The sequence below is a fragment of the Olea europaea genome, unplaced genomic scaffold (assembly GCF_002742605.1).
Source record: "Olea europaea var. sylvestris unplaced genomic scaffold, O_europaea_v1 scaffold2674, whole genome shotgun sequence".
Classification (NCBI taxonomy): Eukaryota; Viridiplantae; Streptophyta; class Magnoliopsida; order Lamiales; family Oleaceae; genus Olea; species Olea europaea.
The window spans coordinates 25,541-45,726 of NW_019245119.1; the positions used below are offsets into that span (position 1 = coordinate 25,541).

A 20,186-nucleotide genomic window follows, 5' to 3' on the forward strand; every position below is an offset into this window, starting at 1 on the left:
TACTATAATTAAATTTTTTAACATTTATAACAACATTATATAAAAGCAACTAATGATACATTCAATGATTTTGGAATGTTAGAGACTAGTAAACTACCTTGTTCAAATGATTGCTACGGTCAAAGTTTCGATCGGCGGAGGTCACAATGTCGATTGACGATTGTATAGGTTTTGGAATATTAGCGAGGCTGCGAGAGTGAGTACGAGAGTCGAGACAACGTTATGCACTTTAGTGTAGGTGTTTAAGGTTATTTAGTGGATTGGATCTTGTTGGGCTAAGAAATGAAACAATAAAATGGGTAATTGGGCCAAAAATTAAAAAATTAGAAATGAAACAAATTATTGGGTTAAAAATTTGGATTTAGAAATTGTTAATTTGTTAAGAAAAAATTAAAATTAAAATAATTTGATTTACTCAATATAAAAAAAAATTAGAAAGATTCGGTTCTTATTCGGTTCTTCGATTCTTGGTCTAAAATCGAGAACCGAACCGTACCCGTAGGTTCTCAATTCATATACTCGTTCGAGTATTTAATTTGACAAGAATCATCGAGTTCGGTTCGATTCGGGTTCTGTTCGGTAGGTTCGGTTCGGGAGATTTGTCCAGACCTACATACAATACTTACCCGGGGATAATTCTCCTCCACTCCGTCTCGAACGCTTTCCACTTGGCGTTGTCCATCTCCCTGAATAAGTTCGGGTGCGTCCTATCGATGAACGTCCTCCTCTTGGCCTCAGCCGTAAAGGGGGAAGCAACATACTATGACGACACTCTCAACCTCTTGCCGATCACCTACTCCGTCTCATCAACAGTATGTCTCTTACCCTCAATCACGACAGGCGTCCTCTCGACCTCCGGGGCCACCTCCTCTGTTGCCACCTTCTCCGCCCCTCCCATCGGGGCCTCTCCTCCGTCGCCACCTTCTCCGCCTCTCCCATCGGGGCCACCCCCTCTGTCATCCCCTCTTCCATCCCCATTGGGGCCACCCTCTCCCCCTTTATGGACAATTACAATGATTCTAATGTCTCATCATGCCAAAAATGTGGGTGACCCCCCTCTCCATCACTATCTCTGCCACCCTCTCGATCATCATCTCCACCATCCCCTCTGTCCCCCCATCGCCTACCGGCCAAATCTCCTCTAAGTGCCGACACCGTATCCTAAATGTCGACAATGCAAGACCGTAGCATTCCAACATCATAGGATAGATCGTCAACCCTCCCTATCAGATAGTCGACCTTCCCTGTCAGATCGTCGACCCTCCCTATCAACTTTTGTCCCGAATCATCGACCCTCTCCGTCAACTCTCGTCGTAGCGCGTCGACCTCCTTTGCTATAAATCCAGTCAGACGGGCATACAAATCATCACTGTGTGTCGGAGATACACGGGGGACGTGTCTGGACGAGGGAGAAGGAGATACCCTCGACGGTGGTGATGCTAATGGCGGAGGCGATGCCAATGGTGGCGGCAATACCCTCGGCGGAGGTGATCGTCGATCAGCTGAACTGCCCTCCTACATAAATAACATTAAAAATTATTCAATAAATTTATACGCCGACGATATTCCATAAATTATATTTAATTCACATACCCAATCTCGGTCCAAACTCGAATCAGACATCTCCTCGTCTTGGGTGTGCGGAACGCCTAAATCCCGCACAAGACCCCGAGCCTCCTCTTCAATTGACGGCGTCAACTCAGGTATGACTTCAAGCTAACATATTGACATTTCAACTAGTTAACGATCATGTAAACAGATTTTAAACTACGTATAATATAAATCACAAATGCATAATACTTACCTAAGGATCGTCGAGGAGAGCCGATAACTGTTTCCCAGTGGGACATCCGTCCACTCGCGACGATCTCCAATGATGCATCCGAGGGTATCGTGTCTCCCCTCGCTTCACGAAGCGGGCCCCCAACGCAGGGACTGTCTCATACACTCAAATCTACAACACATACACTTACTATGCATAAATGTAATATACTAAAATTTTAACTTTAATTATATTAAACATTTACATGCACCGTTAAAGGCAATCTATATGTATCGTATTTACGCATTGATCCCCTGGGCCTTGAGTGTGATCTGGTGAAGACATGTACGGTGTCTTCATAGCATCTCCGGCCCCATGGATAGTTGTTGAACTCATCGATGTTGTCAACAACTTCTAAATGAAAAATGTCGATGACAGTCTTCTTGTGATGACACTTCATCACTCTCTCGAGGATGTAGACCAATCCAAACTTCAATCTATCTAGCATCTGGTCGCACCTCTTGATCGCGACCATCAACTCGGGTAGATGCACCGACCCATGTCCCGGGAAGTACATCTCATACAGTCTATAGCTTCTCTTAATGGCTGCATCGTCGCCCCATAATTCTCAGTCCAGTGATCAAGCTAAATTCATATATCAAGAAACTGACGACCTTATTCCCGAAGTCAAAGTGGAGGGATCGTCGTCGATTGGCCTCAGAAGTCGACGTAGAAGTGCACCTCTCGAATTTGGTACAGTGGCCACAAGAAGGACTGTCGTAGCATATCTCCGTGATAATCATCAAACAGCTCTAACACAGCAGTAAAACTCTCAAAGCAACTATTTCAAGTAACTTTCCCCGCCATTCGTCTCAACTCCCCATCTAAATGACACTCCATCCTGCAAAAATTCAAATGTTAAAATATTGAACAAGAGATAATAAAATAACGCATAATCTCAAAAAATTAAAGCAACTGAATTCTAACTACCATACAATATGCAAGACATTGACGCTAATAACAAAATAAATTCAATACAAATTTAAAAATTAAAATAATTTAGTTATAAAGAAAATTAATCTTGTATATTACATTTGGAAAATATATTTTTAAAAAAATTCAAATTAAATACATTTTTAAAAAAAATTAAAGAATATAAATATTATTTAAATAAATTAGAAAAAAGTCAAAGATTATTCATAAAAGAAAAATAAAAGGAACAAAATAAATTGTTAATTTCGGACAACATTATCTATTCAATTATTAAATTATATAAAAAAAAGGCAATTATAAAAAAAATAACATAATTATTATTTAATCAAATTAAAATAAATTAATTATAAAGAAAATTAATCTTTTAATCATTTGGAAAATATATTTACAAACAAAAAATTTCAAATTAAATACATTTTAAAAAAATTTAAAGAATATTTATATTATTTAAATAAATTTGAAAAAAATAATCAAAGATTATTTCATAAATACAAAAATGAAAGGAACAATATAAATTGTTAATTTTAGATAACCTTGACTGTTCACAGTCCATGGCCCGACTGTTAACAGTCTAACAGTCGGGCGGACTGTTAACAGTTGGATTGACCCGACTGTTAGCAGTCAGCGTCTTTTATGATCCTTCACCGGAAATCGCCATTGTCGACGTTAGAAAGATTCAAAAATTACAAAAAATTCACATTTTCACCGCAGCATGAACCACAAACTAACTACTCATGCATCTTCATCTAATTAAACCGAATAAATGTAAAATAATTCAATTAATGAAAACTGGAACAAAAATACAATTTCCTGCAAGAAAACTAACCGAAATAGTTTGCCTGGTGGTAGATACATGCTTCTAGTCATCGATTGAAATCACTATGTCGTTGGTGGTTTCGATCGGTAGTTGATCGGTCATTTTTTTGGGCAACTGTGGCATCGATTTTTTTTGGGTCGGTCAGTTAGAGAGGAAACTTTCAAACAGTTTGTAGCCTTGAAGGGTAAAATCGCCCTTTTAGTGTAAACTTATGTTTTAACTTAATTTTTTTAAAGTTATTTAATGGGTCAAAGGCAAATGCTAAAATTTGCTATAGTCAAGAGTCATTTCCATATATTTCCTCATTTATCTTCTTGGAGGCACTGCCCATATTATAGCATATCCCTTTTATTTGAGTTTTAAGGGTAAATTCCTCTTTTACATTTACTTGACCTTTTTATTTTTGAGATATGTGCCGAATTTGCCTAAAAATAAAACAATAAAATACTAAGAGATTAATGCAAGAGTAAAAGGGCTGGACTGGGGTAAAATGTAAATGGAATTACAAGGGAAAAATACATAAATATCGATTGTACTTTTAAATTTGACGAACGCCTGAATTTTTTTTCGAAGATTAAATAAGTTGAGGTCACAATCCTTTTTTAATTTATGGTCATGGTTATGTACTATCGCAATCATGGAATACTTATATATTGATCATAAATTGTCAAATTAATTAGTTATAACTTATTTATCTGTCATGTATTATAAAATGAACCAATCACAATAACTCAATTTACCGTTTACAAATTATTTTACATCTTCACCACATCGCTTCTCTAGCACCCAACTATCGTCGGAACCATTCAAAACATCGTCGTTGCTTTAGATCCGCAAATTATCATCTCTAATGCATCACCACCATCTGCACCAACCACCACCATTGCTACCTCACCATTGTCATTGCACCAACAACCATCATTTGATGTTGCAATTGGAATCATGCAGCGTGCAGATTGCTACATTGTCGAGTGCTGTTGGGTAAGAAGCCACGGCAACTTACACGGTGATGCTCGTTTCTGCTTATAACAACGATGATGAATGTTGTGCGTGTGCATGAGAAAGGCGAGCTATTGCCTCGAAGAGATGCTATCAGAGAAGTGAACTTTTGTTTGGGGCAAAAATGAATTAGGTTTGAGTGGTGTGGAATCGAGTGGAGTGGGATGAGGTGTACCTAATTTTTGGAAAAATAACTTTATCATCTGATTATTGAAATGGGATGTTAAAATGTAGGATTTAAGGTAATATTTTCATGGTTCAATAGGCTCTAATAATAGGAGAGCTTTCTGACTGGTACCAATGTGCTTCACTAGCCAGTGACTATTTCTTGCTGGCATTAAATAAGTATGGCTATGTCATAGATTTTGTCAGTTCAAATGATAAAATTAGATGGAGTTGTTAGATTGAAATCAAATTAAATAGCTATTTAATTGAATAAAATTGAGGAACAATTACTTAAGATATGTAGGATAAAAGTATAATCAAAGCAAATGGAATTTACCATATTTGTTACTCTCCAACTTATTGTTCAAGGAACATTATCCTCGATAGTAAAACAAATCCATAATAATGAAAATTTATGCTAAATTGTCAAGTAATTCTCACCGAAGTCTTTCACTAGACACCATTTCAAGTTGAAAAGCGACACTCGAATTTATAATGTTAGATACCTAAAAGTTAGGTGGAGATGATTTGAATGTTTTCATTATTAGAGACGGAGTTGTAAATTTAATGAAAGATTTGACTATGAATTTGTTAATTTTAAAAGTCAGACATCAATTTTCTTCTTATACAATAGATTAGGGATCGGTGGTGCAAATGTCCATTTATTTATGAATAAGCAGTTGCGTGTTTCCACCATCTCAATTTAAATTGAATTTTCGAGATGGATTTGATGATTCATTCCTCAAGGTTCCTCCTTCCTTATTTTCCTGCCAACAACGGCCCGTCTCAATCGTGCGCACTGGTAGTACTAAACCAACCCATCCCTCGATTCACTCCTCTGCTCTGGAACCACGGTAAATTATCATTCGCCTAATCATTTTTTTCCCTTCGTTTTTTAAGTTAGTTCTACTTTTGTTATGTATTTATGCGGCAGCGGTAAAACGTAGTTTGATAATTCAGTGTAGAACAGCACGACTTCGTGTTTGTGCAGATGGCGGAGCGAATCGACTGTATGATGAGTTGCCGCAATTGTTTCCTGATGAACAAGCCTCGGCTATTCGAAAAGGGTTCGTCAAACTCGTTGTATACGATGAGATTTAAATGAGTACACGTGCTGTCCGTTCTCTAACAGCTCAAGCTTGTAGATGAAAGGGACACGTCAGATTTGAGTTCAAGTCTCGGTGACCAATTTAAAAAAGAGCAATTCGTTGTTACAAACTATTTTGCAATTGCGTCCCGTGATCATCAGACATTGATGTGTATTATTTAACACATTTGATGAATGTTGCAATAGTATCAGTAGACTTGCTTTTGTATTTTGTAGTTTTTAAGTTTAAATTTCAGATGCACGTTGTTGAAATGTTGTTCAAAAATCAATAAAACAAGTAAGGAATGAAAAAGTAGAAGTAAGGCCAAAACATACAACTGTGCGACCCCATAGACCATTTCGGCCTGCAGTCGCATGTTCATATGTAGGGCCTAAAGGCCCTGCCGTGGAATCGACTATGCAGCCCATGCGACCACATAGAGTAAATAACTAGCCGTTATGGTCGTTGTTATCTGAATTTTGGTGGTTTTTCATCCTATTTTGGCACCACTTCGTGAAGTCTTGTTGAGGCTTCTAAATAGGTGATTGACATTCATTACAATACACTTGAAAATGCCAAGTTAGTGATTACATTTTCATTCCACAAAAGATCAAAATCCTCTATCATATTCGTCTCCTTGTGTTCTTGAGTTTTAGAAGATAACACTAGTGCTTACATATTATATCTTCTTCAAGGCTTGATAAATCTTGTAAACTGTTTATCAAGATCCCTGTAAGCATCAAATTCATCTAGAGGGAGCAAATTTCGTTTGAGGACAACAATTACGTGTTCCGGTCTTCTTCATCTTCATTTTTGTTTCTAGTTTTATTCTTTGTTTATGCTCCATTCTCCTCTTTGTGAAGACATATTTCCAACACCTGTGAGATATATCCAATGCATAATTGATGTATTTTTCCTTTGGAAGTTGTTCGTTTTCTCTGGTAGTTTTAATTATAGTCAAATACCTGGAAATTCTCAAATGAAGCTTGGCTATGTTTACTTTGTGTGCTTTCATATATTAGAGGAGACTTTACTTTAAAACAAAAAGATCAAAAAGGAATTAAGAAGGCAAATCTGGTTTAGAAGAGGAGACTTGACTTTAAAACAAAAAGATCACAAAGGAATTTTGAGAGAAATAGAGAAGGCAATTCTGGTTTTTATTGCAATGAGATACTGTTGTAGTTTATAAACAAATTGACTTTCTATAGTATGATAGTTTTGGGGGTTGTGAAAATCAGATGAAGACCCGTTCTTTCTATTTCTCTACCTTGGCTTAGGAAGAATAAGAAAATAGGCAAGGTTCTTATCTCTTGCAAATCAGTGTGTCTCTGAATTGGAAAAAGAGGAGTATAAGAACAATAATTATGATAATGCTATTTTTTACCTCTTTGGTGTTAATAACGTGATTGTTTATGCAAGAATGAAATTGGTGGCCTTCCTATGAGAAATTGAATCCAAAGGGACAATTGATGGATTCAATTTAATGGTTGTGTTACTTATCAACAAAAAAATTTAATGGTTGTGAACCCATGTCCAGGACTTCATGCTGTCACTAAAACACGAAGCTTTTAGGGATGATATATTTTGATAATTCATGTGTAATGCATTCAGTGAGCAGTCTGCCGGCTGAAAAGAGGGAATTTTACTTTTATCACTCTTTATTGTTGATAGGATCCATTTAAATTGATAATATACTGACACTGTAAGTTTTTGAATCAAGATAGTTTATATAGGTGGCTCTTGCAACTCTAGTAGTTTCATTTGCACGTTGATCTCCTAGTCTTTATGCTGAATCTTGTTTGGGAAATCATTCTCACAATTTCCTGAATTCAGTGAATTGTATGCTCAGGGTATACAGCACTGAGTGAATTGCCTCTTGGTTTTCAAGTCTCAAATTTGATTGGATAATATTCTTGTGAATATTTGATTATATTGATAAAAGTCGGGTGATTGGAGCTGGTTCTTGATATCTTTATCCTATACTTTCCAAGAACCAGAGAGAAAAATAAATGAACGAAGATATTTGTCTAACAATTGGAACTTACAATTATTTCATTATTTGGATGATCCAGGTATATGCCAGATGTAATAAAAGGAGACATGGATTCGGTTAGAGCAGAAGTATTGGAGTTCTATACAAATCTTGTGAGATAATTGTATCCTTTTGTTGTTAAAAATGCAGCAAATCTTTCGAAGTTATTTATATATACGCTTGAGTAGAGTTGAACCCTAATTTTGCATCTTTGATTTATGTGGATGTCACCAAATTTTAAAACCCATGTCAATGGTACTTTCTTTCCTGTATGATCACGTAAAAATGCGTCATCTTAAATGTCACTTTCCACTGCAGAAAAATATAAGGCCAGGTTTTGCAAATTTAGATCATGTTGTGACCCCATTAGAAATAAGATGAAGCTTTTCCCGTCATGCGCGATTAGGAAAAAATATATATTTTAGTATTCAAGTTCCTTATTATGTTGATATGACTTGCTAGGGCTGGGCAAATCTTCCGAACTGAACCAACCGAATCGAACCCGACGGTTCTTGTCAAATTAAATACCCGAACGGGTATCTGAATTGAGAATCAACGGGTATGGTTCGGTTCTCGGTTCTAGATCAAGAACCAAAGAACCGAATAAGAACCGAATCTTTCTAATTTTTTTTATATTGAATAAATCAAATTATTTTAATTTTAATTTTTTCTAAATCCAAATTTTTGGCCCAATAATTTGTTTCATTTTTAATTTTTTAATTTTTGGCCCAATTATCCCTTTTATTGTCTCATTTCTTAGCCCAAAAAGATTCAACCCACTAAATAATCCTAAACACCTACACTAAAGTGCATAACGCTGTCTCGACTCTCGCAGCCTCGCTGACATTCCAAAACCTATACAATCGTCGACCGACGTTGTGACCTCCGCCAACCGAAATTTTGACCGTAACGATCATTTAAACAAGATAGTCTACCAGTTTCTGACATTTCAAAACCATTGAATGTGTCATTAGTTGTATTTATATAATGTTGTTATAAATGTTAAAAAAATTAATTATAGTACAGAACCGAACGGAATCAAACCCGAACGGTTCCATAATTATATTTGGACCCGACGGTTCCATTTATTAAATACCCAAAAATTCCGCGCCCACCCCTATGACTTGCTCTTGTTACTAAGGATCTAGTTCCCTACTATTATTCCAAATCATAATAATTTTGGGTGAAAAATTGCTATCAAACGGGGCTTAGTTTGACTAATGAAATTTAGTAACCAAGTCAAGATATTCAGTTAAGATATGATGATATCCTTTTTGTATGCTTCTAGAGAACTAATTAATTTACGTTTTCAAATATTTAACTCATTCTTTGGTATGTTCTAAGAAACCATATTCTGAGTATCTATAGCTTGCGTATCAAATGCAGGGAACCAATGCAATAGATGCTTCTCATGATCAGGATACCACGGACTTACATAAATGTGTAGCATACATTCGTGACTTACCATATCTGGAGAATCATAATGTATGTATAATGCTTCAAATGTTCCATTATCTCATGCTCAATATCTATAATATATATGCTTGATCTCTGTTTATGATCCATCTTGTGATTAGATGTACTCTTTCTAGAAGTTGTCTAGTATAAACAGAAAAACCTGTGAAGGGGTTAAATGGAACTTGAAACTAATACCATATAGGATGAGTGCTATCTTATTGTTATTAGCAACCTTGATGGAATCTGAAACATTTATGAGCATGCTTGGAAGTGATTATAAGATGTGAATCCTAAAATATGTGGATAATAAGTGGGCAGTAGTTGTGGATTTTACGAAATGTATGGATAAAAAGTATGTTTGACCTGCTTAAATCACGTGTTATACTGAAGGATCTTCCCTTTCTTCTATTTTCACTTATGTGCATCTATTGACATTCTAATCATTATGGCTGTGGTTAAATTGCTTAAATTTTAGTTATACATTCTTGTTGCTGGAGCCCTTGGTGGGAGGTTTGACCATGAGGTTGGAAATATCAACGTACTATGTTTTTTCTCAACAACCCGAATAATACTTCTATCGGATGATTGCCTAATCCAACTTCTTCCAAGTAGTCATCATCATGAGATCCATATCCAGTCCTCTGTTGAGGGCCCGCATTGTGGACTCATTCCCATTGGCGTACCATCTAGAAGCACTACAACCACTGGGCTTCGGTGGGATCTTAGTAAGTATTTATCGGTACATGCATTCTAGTCTTTTTAACCATTCAATGATTGTGGCTCTTCTCAAATGCTGGTCTATGAAGACCTCACTTTCTTTAGTCAAGTTGAGACACTGTGAATAAGATATGATTCTTGAACAAAATTCCACCTTTTGGTGAATTTCGTACTTCTGTGCCTTAATACAAACGTGATTAATGTACTGCCTTTCAGCTGAGACAGAAATGAGGTTTGGTGGCTTGATCAGTACTTCAAACATCGTAAAAGGGGAGAGAGTAACTGTCAAATCTGATTCGGACCTCCTCTGGACTATATCCATTAAAAAGGCATTGCTTATGAGATGAATTGTGCAACTTGTAGATGATTATTGATTCGGCTGAATTATTCGTTGTGATGCTTCTTTTATATTGAACGGGCTTGATGCTTTTAAAGTTCTGTATTCATTAGCTCCATTCTTGTTCTAATTTGTGTATGATGACTTTGATTCTTTATTCGAAGAAATGCTTCAGGCAGGTTAGCATCAGTGTTTGTATAGCACCTCAAACGTTCGAGGAATGAAATTAGCTTTGGTGATTTTTGTTAAATTAGTGTATTTGACTAGCTTGTGGTAGATGCAAATTGGTTTACTACGTACAATTTTAATCTAAATCTATAAAGCGAAGACGATAGAGTGCAGGTGTGTTCAGGAGACTACTATGCTGTCAAAGTTGTTTGACGCCCATTTTTCTGAGTAATAAATTTTGGAATAGTGATTTTTGGAAGAATGTGTGGTTAACAAGTAAGGAAAAGTTTTGAGCTTATGTATAAAATTATTTTATTGAAAAAATGTATTGTTGAAAATGAGTTTTGAAAATATAAGGCTCAAACAAGGATAATATGTGTACAGACAAGCTCTTGTTCTCTGATCTGTTAAGTTACATTTTGTGATTTACCTTCCTCACAATGCTCCAGGGACGGGGCGGTGGGGACCCTCAAGGTTGGGGTTCAACCTGTTTATATTGAGACCGACCAACCATTTAAAAGGAAGATCACAGTGGGATACGTGAAGAGATTTTAGATATTTAAAGAATAACTAACCTTCAACAAAGAGGTGAGCAGGCAGATTGACTATAGTCTTTATTCTTGCTACCAAATAGCAACAAGTTAATTTAATGATTTATCATTTTTTAATGGTGGGACAGCTAGACAAGCCTATGAATAAATTATAAATTGATAATCATTGAGAATAATTTTAGATAATAAAAAGAAAAATGTTTTTTGTATATCACCATTTTACATTTTTCTAAATATTGGTGAAATGACAGAAAGAAAGTTGGTGAATTTTATTTTTAGTTGTTTGGTGAATTTTTGGCTTAATAGTCACGTTGATAAACAAATTTGTAAGTTGTAATGTACATATAACACAATAGTAATAAAAATGACATTATCAAAATTGTGAAAAGGATCAAGACTATTCAATTTGATATGAAAGATGATGGGCAATAATTTCATACATATTGTTGACTTGAAAATATGTTCGGTCGAGTGGTCAACAAAATTTGACCGGCTAGGTGTCTTCTATATACTGCAAATGCATTATTAGGATGCAAACGTCATCGTCCTATAGAAAAGAGTGACGATAGTATGAACTCTGATAATCAAATAAATTGATAGAATATGAAGAATAAGTGCATGAGATGAGTAACAGGATTTTATTATAGCTAGTCATAGGTGAACATGCGTTACACATTATTTTAAAAGGTTTTATAATTACTGTAAAAGTAATATTTGAATATACGTGAATATAAAAAATAGTTAAAAAAATTGTTTACGTGAACATAGAGTTGGTACAGACTAGGCATTCAAGAAGCTCACTGAATATTTAAGAGATTAGTTCATTTATGTCTAATAATCATGAGAACAATCAAATACATTCATGAGCATGAAATTTAATTAATTTGAATAAATAAATATTGAAAAATAATAATTTATATACACACGACCTTGAAAATTAACTTAGACAAAAGGGATGTACATGAACTTGGAAAATAAATTTATGTCATAGATTAAATCAAAAACTCTTGAAAATAAAAAAGTATACATGAATTTGAATAATTTATTTACTCTTAAAGTAGTTGAATAGTCCCAAAACATATCAAGTGTAATTAATTTGCACCTTTTTGATCTAAATATAAGAAAAATGCAAACCCTTGAAAATAAATATTAATTATTATACATACACGTAAATAATGAAATGCATAATTGTAATGTTAAATGCATACTGATATGATATTTAATATATTAAAATTTCGGGACTTGGCTTCGAGTCAAGCCTCTAAAAATCGATAGGGTTTTGGTTTTGGTTTTGGCTCAGCTCAACTCGAGCTTCTTTTTTACCAAGCCTTGCATAGACCGTGAGCCGACTCGATTCGACTCGTTGACAACCTTAGATTATCAATGTCCAAATAGTACGAGATTCACTTCCCTTCTCAAGTACTTGCACAATTAGGAACTCCAGTTAAAACCGTTTTGCAGAAGATATTTCTGTGTGAAAGCTCAGAAGAGAATATGATACAGGCAGATTTTTTTAACTAGAGAAATCGTCGAGAAGATTCAAGGGACTTCGATGAAATTGGGCTTGTACAAAATGAGCCCATTATGGAATCCCGTGTAATATCTAGGCCAATTCTTTAAGCCTTATCTAACGATTACTTATCGATCTTCTACCATGTTTTGTCTACAACGTAAAGTTATTAGTAATGCAACTACGAATTTCGCAGGAAAGCTTGATTATGGTTCAAGATGAACGTTGATAGTATGATTAAGATGAGCAAGTTGGGCATGGGATATTTACATTCCGTTTGGCCTCCGTTAATTCAAATTTTAATGGGTATAACAATTTTTTATTTTTTTATTTTTGATAATGAATGATTGAAAAAGAAGGAAAAATTTTCGATTTACGTGTAACAATATTTTATAGAAGATTATATGGTTAAAAATAGAAGGAAGAAAAATAAAATTTAATTTAATGTTGGTCCTCATTATTTCAAAATTTAATGGGTGAAATATTATTTTTTGAAAAATTGGTAGTTGAAAAAGAAGAAAAAGTTTTCGATTTAAGTGTAATATTATTTTATGAAAAATTGTGTGGTTGAAAATATGAGAGAAAAAAATAAAATTTAATTAAATGGGGTCAAACAGGGGCTTATATTAAAAAAATAAATAAAAAAAGAACAGGATTTTTCAATCTCAATAATATTCATTACATAAAACGCTTCTATCATATATTCAGAGAGGTACTTCAAAAAGATCTGCTATCAAATAGAGTTAAAACCATCTTCTCATGGGCTTCGTAGGTATAGTAGTTGGTCAAAATTCATCCCCAAACTCAAACATATTTTTATTTTATTTTATTTTATTTTTGATGACGGAGGAACCCGTAGTCGCTATTTTTCGGGTGCGCACTAGGTAAACCCTTGAATTGATGCAATAGCTTGCAAACCACACCAGTCAAGAAAATCGTACTAAGCAAGCCCGGTGTGACAGGCTTGACCGAGCTCCAAACTCAACCTTGTGCTCTATATGTGCGGCACATCACCACACATCTTTATAAATAGGTGGCTTGACTTTAAAGGGTTCTATCCTAAGGTCACTATCCCTCGCTGGTATTACCACCTTAACCTTGGACCTACAACTCGAGCAGCGGCGGAGTTGGGTATTTTAGATTCAAGGAGCCTTACGATAGTCAACAATCGGCGTGCTACAATGATCAACACCATCGCGAAGATTTTGAGAGAAAGTGGAATTTAAGTAAACAATATAACAACTAATTTTTTTCATGAATTTTGTTAAGAAAACATGAAAGTAATCAACTTTGGATACACAAAAACGCAAATAAAAAGGTGAAGAAACATAAAATGGGAATTGATAACATTTTATTTTACAAAATCCTAAAAATAGAATTTTTTTGCGAAAATAAATGAAAATCAAAAAGCAAACAAAATACACAAAAATCATTCCTATAAGTGGATCAATCAACTTGAACTTTACGGAATTAAAGGTTGAATCTAATTTTAAAGGGTGGGGATTAATTTACTAAATGCACTAAAGTTATAGGTCAATGCACAAGAAATGATAAAGTCCGACATCTCTAAATTAGTATAATCATGACTCCGCACTATTCTTTCGGTATACTTCAACTGGTTGCATTTTACTTTTGCTATATGTTGATGAGATTATTATTACGGGTAATGATGTTGATGAGATCTCTGATTTGAAATTAGAATTGGCTCATTGTTTTGAAATGGAGGACTTGAGTGTATCATCTTATTTTATGGGGATTGAAGTTGCTTCTTCTCTAAGAGATTATCTTCTCTCTCAATCCAAGTATACTATTAATGTTATTGAGCACGCGTCTAACTTACACTAAAACTATCGATACTCTTCTTGAATCTAATGCTCGTTATTCACCCTTTGACGTCGTATCTTTGACTGATCCCACTTTGCATCACACCATTGTTGAATGTCTAGTTTATCTCACCATCATATGTCTCGATATTGCTTATAATGTTTACATTGTTAGTTAGTTTGTTTCGACCCCTGTTAAAATTTACTGGTCAGCTATTGTTCGTATTTTATGCTATCTTTGTGGTACTTGCTTTCAGAATCTTCTGTTTTTCTCGACCTCCCCTTTGGTGCTCCGTGTTTATCCTGATGTTGATTGGGCCAGTAGCCCCTTTGATCGAAAGTCTACAACTGATTTTTGGATATTTTTTGGGTGATTCCCTTATCTCTTGGAAGAGTAAGAAACAGATCGTTGTATCTCGTTCCTCTATTGACGCAGAGTATCGTGTTATGGTATCTACCACCACTGAGATTGTATGGTTGCATGGTTACTTGTAGACATGGGCGTTCCTTCTTCCTCTCCAATTCCTGTTATGATAATAAAAGTGCTATTCAGATATTACACAATTCTGTATTCCATGAACGCATAAAGTATATTGAGATTGACTATTATTTTTGAGAATGAATGGTTGAAAAAGAAGGAAAAATTTTCAATTCACGTGTAATATTATTTTGTAGATGATTGTGTAGTTGAAAATAGGAGAGTGAAAAATAAAATTTAATTTAATGTTGGTCCTCATTATTCCAAAATCTAATGGGTGAAATAGTTTTTTTTTTTTTTTTTTTTTGGAAAATTGGTGGTTGAAAAAGAAGAAAAAGTCTTCGATTTACGTGTAATATTATTTTATGAAAAATTATGTGGTTGAAAATATTAGAGAAAAAATAAATTTTAATTGAATAGGATCAAACAGAGGCTTTTATTAAAAACAAAAAAGAGAGAGAAAAAAGAAGAGGATTCTTCAATCTCAAAATCTCAATAATATTTATTACATAAAACGCTTCTATCATATATTCAGAGAGGTGCTTCTGCTATCAAATAGAGTTAAAACCATGTTCTCATGGGCCTCGTAGGTATAGTAGTTGGTCAAAATTCATCCCCAAACTCAAACTTTTTTTTTTTTTTAATGACGGGGGAACCCGCAGCCGCTACCTTTTGGATGCGTACTGGGTAAACTCTCAGACTGACAGAATAGCCTGCAAACCACGTGATAAGTGTGTTTTTACACACTTATTTGGATCATAAACATGACTTAAACATGGATAAAATGGTGGAATTGTGACTTAATCCCGCCAACTAGGTAAACAGCACTAGGCAAACCCGGTGCGACAGGCTCGATCGAGCCCCAAACTCAACCTTGTGCTCTATATGTGCGGCGCATCACCACACATCTTTATAAATAGGTGGCCTGACTTTAAAGGGTTCTATCCTAAGGTCACTATCCCTCGCTGGTATTACCACCTTAACCTTGGACAGTGGCGAATTTAAGGGTTGGCTAGCTCGGGCAGCCGCCCTAACTGGATTTGTCGGAGAGAATTTTTTTTGTTGATAATATATAAAAATTTTAAGTTATATAACTGGTGGTTCATTTTATTTTCAAACCCCTCTTCTACTTAATTGGTTAGAGCCTGCATTTTTATATTACAAGTCTTAGGTTCGATTCTTACCCGTCCATTTCATTGTGCAAATTTTTTATTTCTACAATATTTACAAAAATTAATTCCCTAAGGAAAAGATTCAAACCAATAACTTCTAATTTAGATGATTGGAAGTTTAACCATCATGGCAATGGCTGAATTTTGAATCTAAATTTAATAAAATAATATATGTTAAGACTCTAGGCAAGTCAATGACTTTTTTTTTTTTTTTTTTTGGTTTTTGTCGTTTCAAATACTTTATGGTTTAATAATTTATAATATTTGACTTATGAGTATTGAGTTTTAATTTATATGTTATTTGAGAATTTATCTATTATGAATTGTGATATTAAAAATTAATTTGAGTATCGTGAAATGTGAATATGTGATTTATGAAAATCGAAAATGAGAAATTGGGGAATTTATAATTTATGATGAATTGGTGTTGAGAATTGGAAATTGAAATTTTAATTATATTTTAAAATTAATTTTAATTACATTTAATTTTTTATTAACGTTCAATTATCATACTGATTATGGAATGATTTTTTCAACTGAATCTCAATCCAGTTCTTGTAGTGGTGTTTCTAATCTCTCAACTACTTTTAGTTAAGCATTGATAACACAAAGAAGTTTTATGTATTATGTAATTTATATTATTTCGAATTGTGTTGAAATATAATATGCTATAAATATACAATTTTTACGTTTTAGTGTATTTACATATAAATCGAAGAATTTTTAATATTATTTTATTTAATATTAATAAACGATATCGTTATACAGTCGTTGACTATCGACAGTCAACGATAAAAGAATCAATGGCCACCCTAGTTGAGTCGAAGTCTTGGATTCGCCCCTGACCTTGGACCTACAACTCGAGCAGTTGTGAAGTTGGGTATTTTAGGTTCAAGGAGCCTTACGATAGTCAACAATCGGTGTGCTACAATGATCAATACCATCGTGAAGATTTTGAGAGAATGCGGAATTTAAGTAAACAATATAACTACTAATTTTTTTCATGAATTTTGTTAAGAAAACATGAAAGTAATCAACTTTGGATACGCATAAAAACGCAAATAAAAAGGTGAAGAAACATAAAATGAGAATTGATAACACTTTATTTTAAAAAACAAAATTTCATTTTACAAAATCCTAAAAATATAATTTTTTTTTTGGGAAAATAAATGAAAATCATAAAGCAAACAAAATACACAAAAATCATTCCTATAATTGGATCAATCAACTTGAACTTTAAGGAATTAAAGGTTGAATCCAATTTTAAACGCTAGGGATTAATTTACTAAATGCACTAAAGTTATAGGTTAATTGCACAAGAAATGATAAAGTCCGACATCTCTAAATTAATATAATCATGACTCCGCACTATTCTTTCAGTATACTTCAACTGGTTGCATTATGCTTTTATTATATGTTGATGAGATGATCATTACTGGTAATGATGTTGATGGGATTGTTGATTTGAAATCAGAATTAGCTCGTTGTTTTGAAATGAAGGACTTAAGTATATTATCTTATTTTATGGGGATCGAAGTTGCTTCTTCTCCAAGAGATTATCTTCTCTCTCAATCCAAGTATACTATGAATGTTATTGAGCGCGCGTCTAACTTATATTAAAACTATTGATACTCTTCTTGAATTTAATGCTTGTTATTCACCCTTTCACAGTGTATCTTTGACTGATTCCACTTTGCATCACACCATTGTTGGATGTCTAGTTTATTTCACCATCATACGTCTCGATATTGTTTATACTGTTTACATTGTTAGTTAGTTTGTTTTGACCCCTATTAAAATTTATTGGTTAGCTGTTGTTCGTATTTTATGCTATCTTCGTGGTACTTGCTTTCAGAGTCTTCCGTTTTTCTCAACCTCCCCTTTGGTGCTCCGTGCTAATCCTGATGTTGATTGGGCCAGTAACCCCTCTGATTGAAAGTCTACAACTGATTTTTGTATATTTTTAGGTGATTCCCTTATTTCTTGGAAGAGTAAGAAATAGACCGTTGTTTCTCGTTTCTCTATTGACGCAGAGTATCGTGTTACGGTATTCATCACCACATAGATTGTATGGTTGCATGGTTACTTGCAGACATGGCTGTTCCTTCTTCCTCTCCAAACCCTATGTATTATGACAATAAAAGTGCTATTCAGATATTACACAATTCTGTATTTTATGAGCACACAAAGCATATTGAGATTGACTATTATTTAATCTGCTATCATCTGCAACTGACACAATTTCCCTGCCTTTTGTTTCTTCAATATTGCAGCTTGCTGACATCTTCATGAAATCTCATCTGGTTCATCATTTTCACTTCTTGCTTGACAAACTTTCGTTGCTTCTTGTTGTTGTATCGTGAGTTTGAGGGGGATGTTATAATAAAATATATATTTATATATAATACAATATAATATTTATGTATAATATTATTAGTTTCCTTTGATAGGTTTTCTTTTAGTTTTGGTCTTCTTGTGTCTGTGTAATTATCTCAATAAAAAAAAAAAAAGAAGAAGAAGGTTTTTGGTGGCTCAATAATATGTTTTCTTCTCCTTCTCTTAATTCTTCTTCTCCTTTGGTTGATTTATCAAATCAGTTTTTGTTCGTAGTTTAATGCCATGCACTAATCATGTAAGGCACCCACTAGCTTGATATGATAAGCATCTTATCTATTTTCTAGGTAGATTAAGGATATGAAACTCGTTTATACTTATCACGTCAAGTGCCTTCCTTATGTTTTTTTTTGGTCATCTCCAACATGAAGGGCGAAAGAATTCGTTAAGCCATCTCGTTTGCTCGAGAGGCATTCACTCTTTGGGGGGCATTGGTTCAGGAGTATGCTAATCGAACATCAGAACTTTGAATGCTAGTTTGATAGTCTTTCAGTGCTTGTCATGATAACGAGAAGCCGCACCTATAAGGCGAAATTTCAAATGAGGCTAGGCTTTTGCTACATATCAAGAGAAGGAGGGGAAGGGGCATTATACTTGATGATATGCTTCTGAAAGTTGCATAAACTCTATGTATGGAGATTTCTGAATAATTGTTAAATGATATTATGCAATTTATATTGTTGATATTATTCCATATTATTCTTCCAATTGAAGCCAATATTATTACCATTTGAAAGCGCAAGGGATTGGTAAAAATATTCTCTAATATGAATTATACTATAAAAATTCTCACAGAAGTAATTATGATATGGTGATTCTTATTTATTAGGGTTGAAACTACAAAATAAGTTACAATGATATTTTGAGTTCAACATGGTTCATGAAATATTCGTTCAGTGGAGTCACTCAACTAGAAAAATGGATTACCATAGATAACAGTGAGGGTGATGAATTGTAGTCGCTAGTATTGAGTCTTCATGGAAAGCTTGCTTTGCGAGCTCTTGAGTGCTAATAAGTACGTTGTACATCCTCTATTTTTTTTTATCGGATTTAAGAGCGAGTTTTAATCGAGTGTTTGCAAAGATCATCCCTTTCTTTTTCTTTATAGAACGGTTTTAACCAAATGATAAAGAGCGAAAAATTCAAAGGAACACGAACAAATTGGAAGAAATCCAATATCTTTGATTCAATTAAAATTCAAAACTCCCTTAAAATGACTATTGGAATTGGTTTTTGAATTGCAAGAAGAAACTAAATAAAATGCGACATAATTTCAGACAAATTACATAGGAACATAATAAACTATATTTATAATTTTTGGGTACAAAACATGTAATACCATTAGCGACGTCTCGCATCATGGAATGTTATTTTGTCTTCCTCGGAATAATAAAAGTTAAAACCAAATTTTATTTCCCAAGGTTGTAACTTGCTCTATATATGTTGAAAACTAAGCTCACAAGCCATTTAACATATATTCAACAATGCACAAAGATAATAAAATATAATCGATTAAAGTTGATTGAGGGCATTACAATCCATTTCTCCCCAAAATCAATTACCTAAAATTAGTAACTAATCACTCTTATAATAAACGATTGTGCTCGATTGTGCTGTAAAAAATGATAGGGGCGCGAGACAAGAAGATACGTAGAAAGATAATTAATCAACATACAAGCATTTTCATCCATCCCTCTTTTTTACTTGATTGTTGAAGGGGCC

General features: G+C 34.1%; 1 protein-coding gene across 3 annotated transcripts; it reads left to right on the forward strand.

Annotated features, from left to right (window-relative positions):
• The first annotated feature begins 5,437 nt into the window (after positions 1-5,437).
• On the forward strand, positions 5,438-10,618 carry LOC111383394 (thiamine pyrophosphokinase 1). 3 transcript variants are annotated; one of them, XM_023007502.1, is made up of 6 exons: positions 5,438-5,590; positions 5,707-5,803; positions 7,897-7,969; positions 9,225-9,341; positions 9,790-10,039; positions 10,248-10,618. In XM_023007502.1, the coding sequence occupies exons 1-6, from the start codon at positions 5,458-5,460 to the stop codon at positions 10,376-10,378; spliced, it is 801 nt and encodes a 266-aa protein (XP_022863270.1). In that variant the 5' UTR covers positions 5,438-5,457; the 3' UTR covers positions 10,379-10,618. The 3 variants fall into 3 exon arrangements, with proteins under 3 accessions (XP_022863270.1, XP_022863271.1, XP_022863272.1); XM_023007503.1 differs by having other exon boundaries at positions 9,243-9,341; XM_023007504.1 differs by having other exon boundaries at positions 5,728-5,803.
• Positions 10,619-20,186: the final 9,568 nt, after the last annotated feature.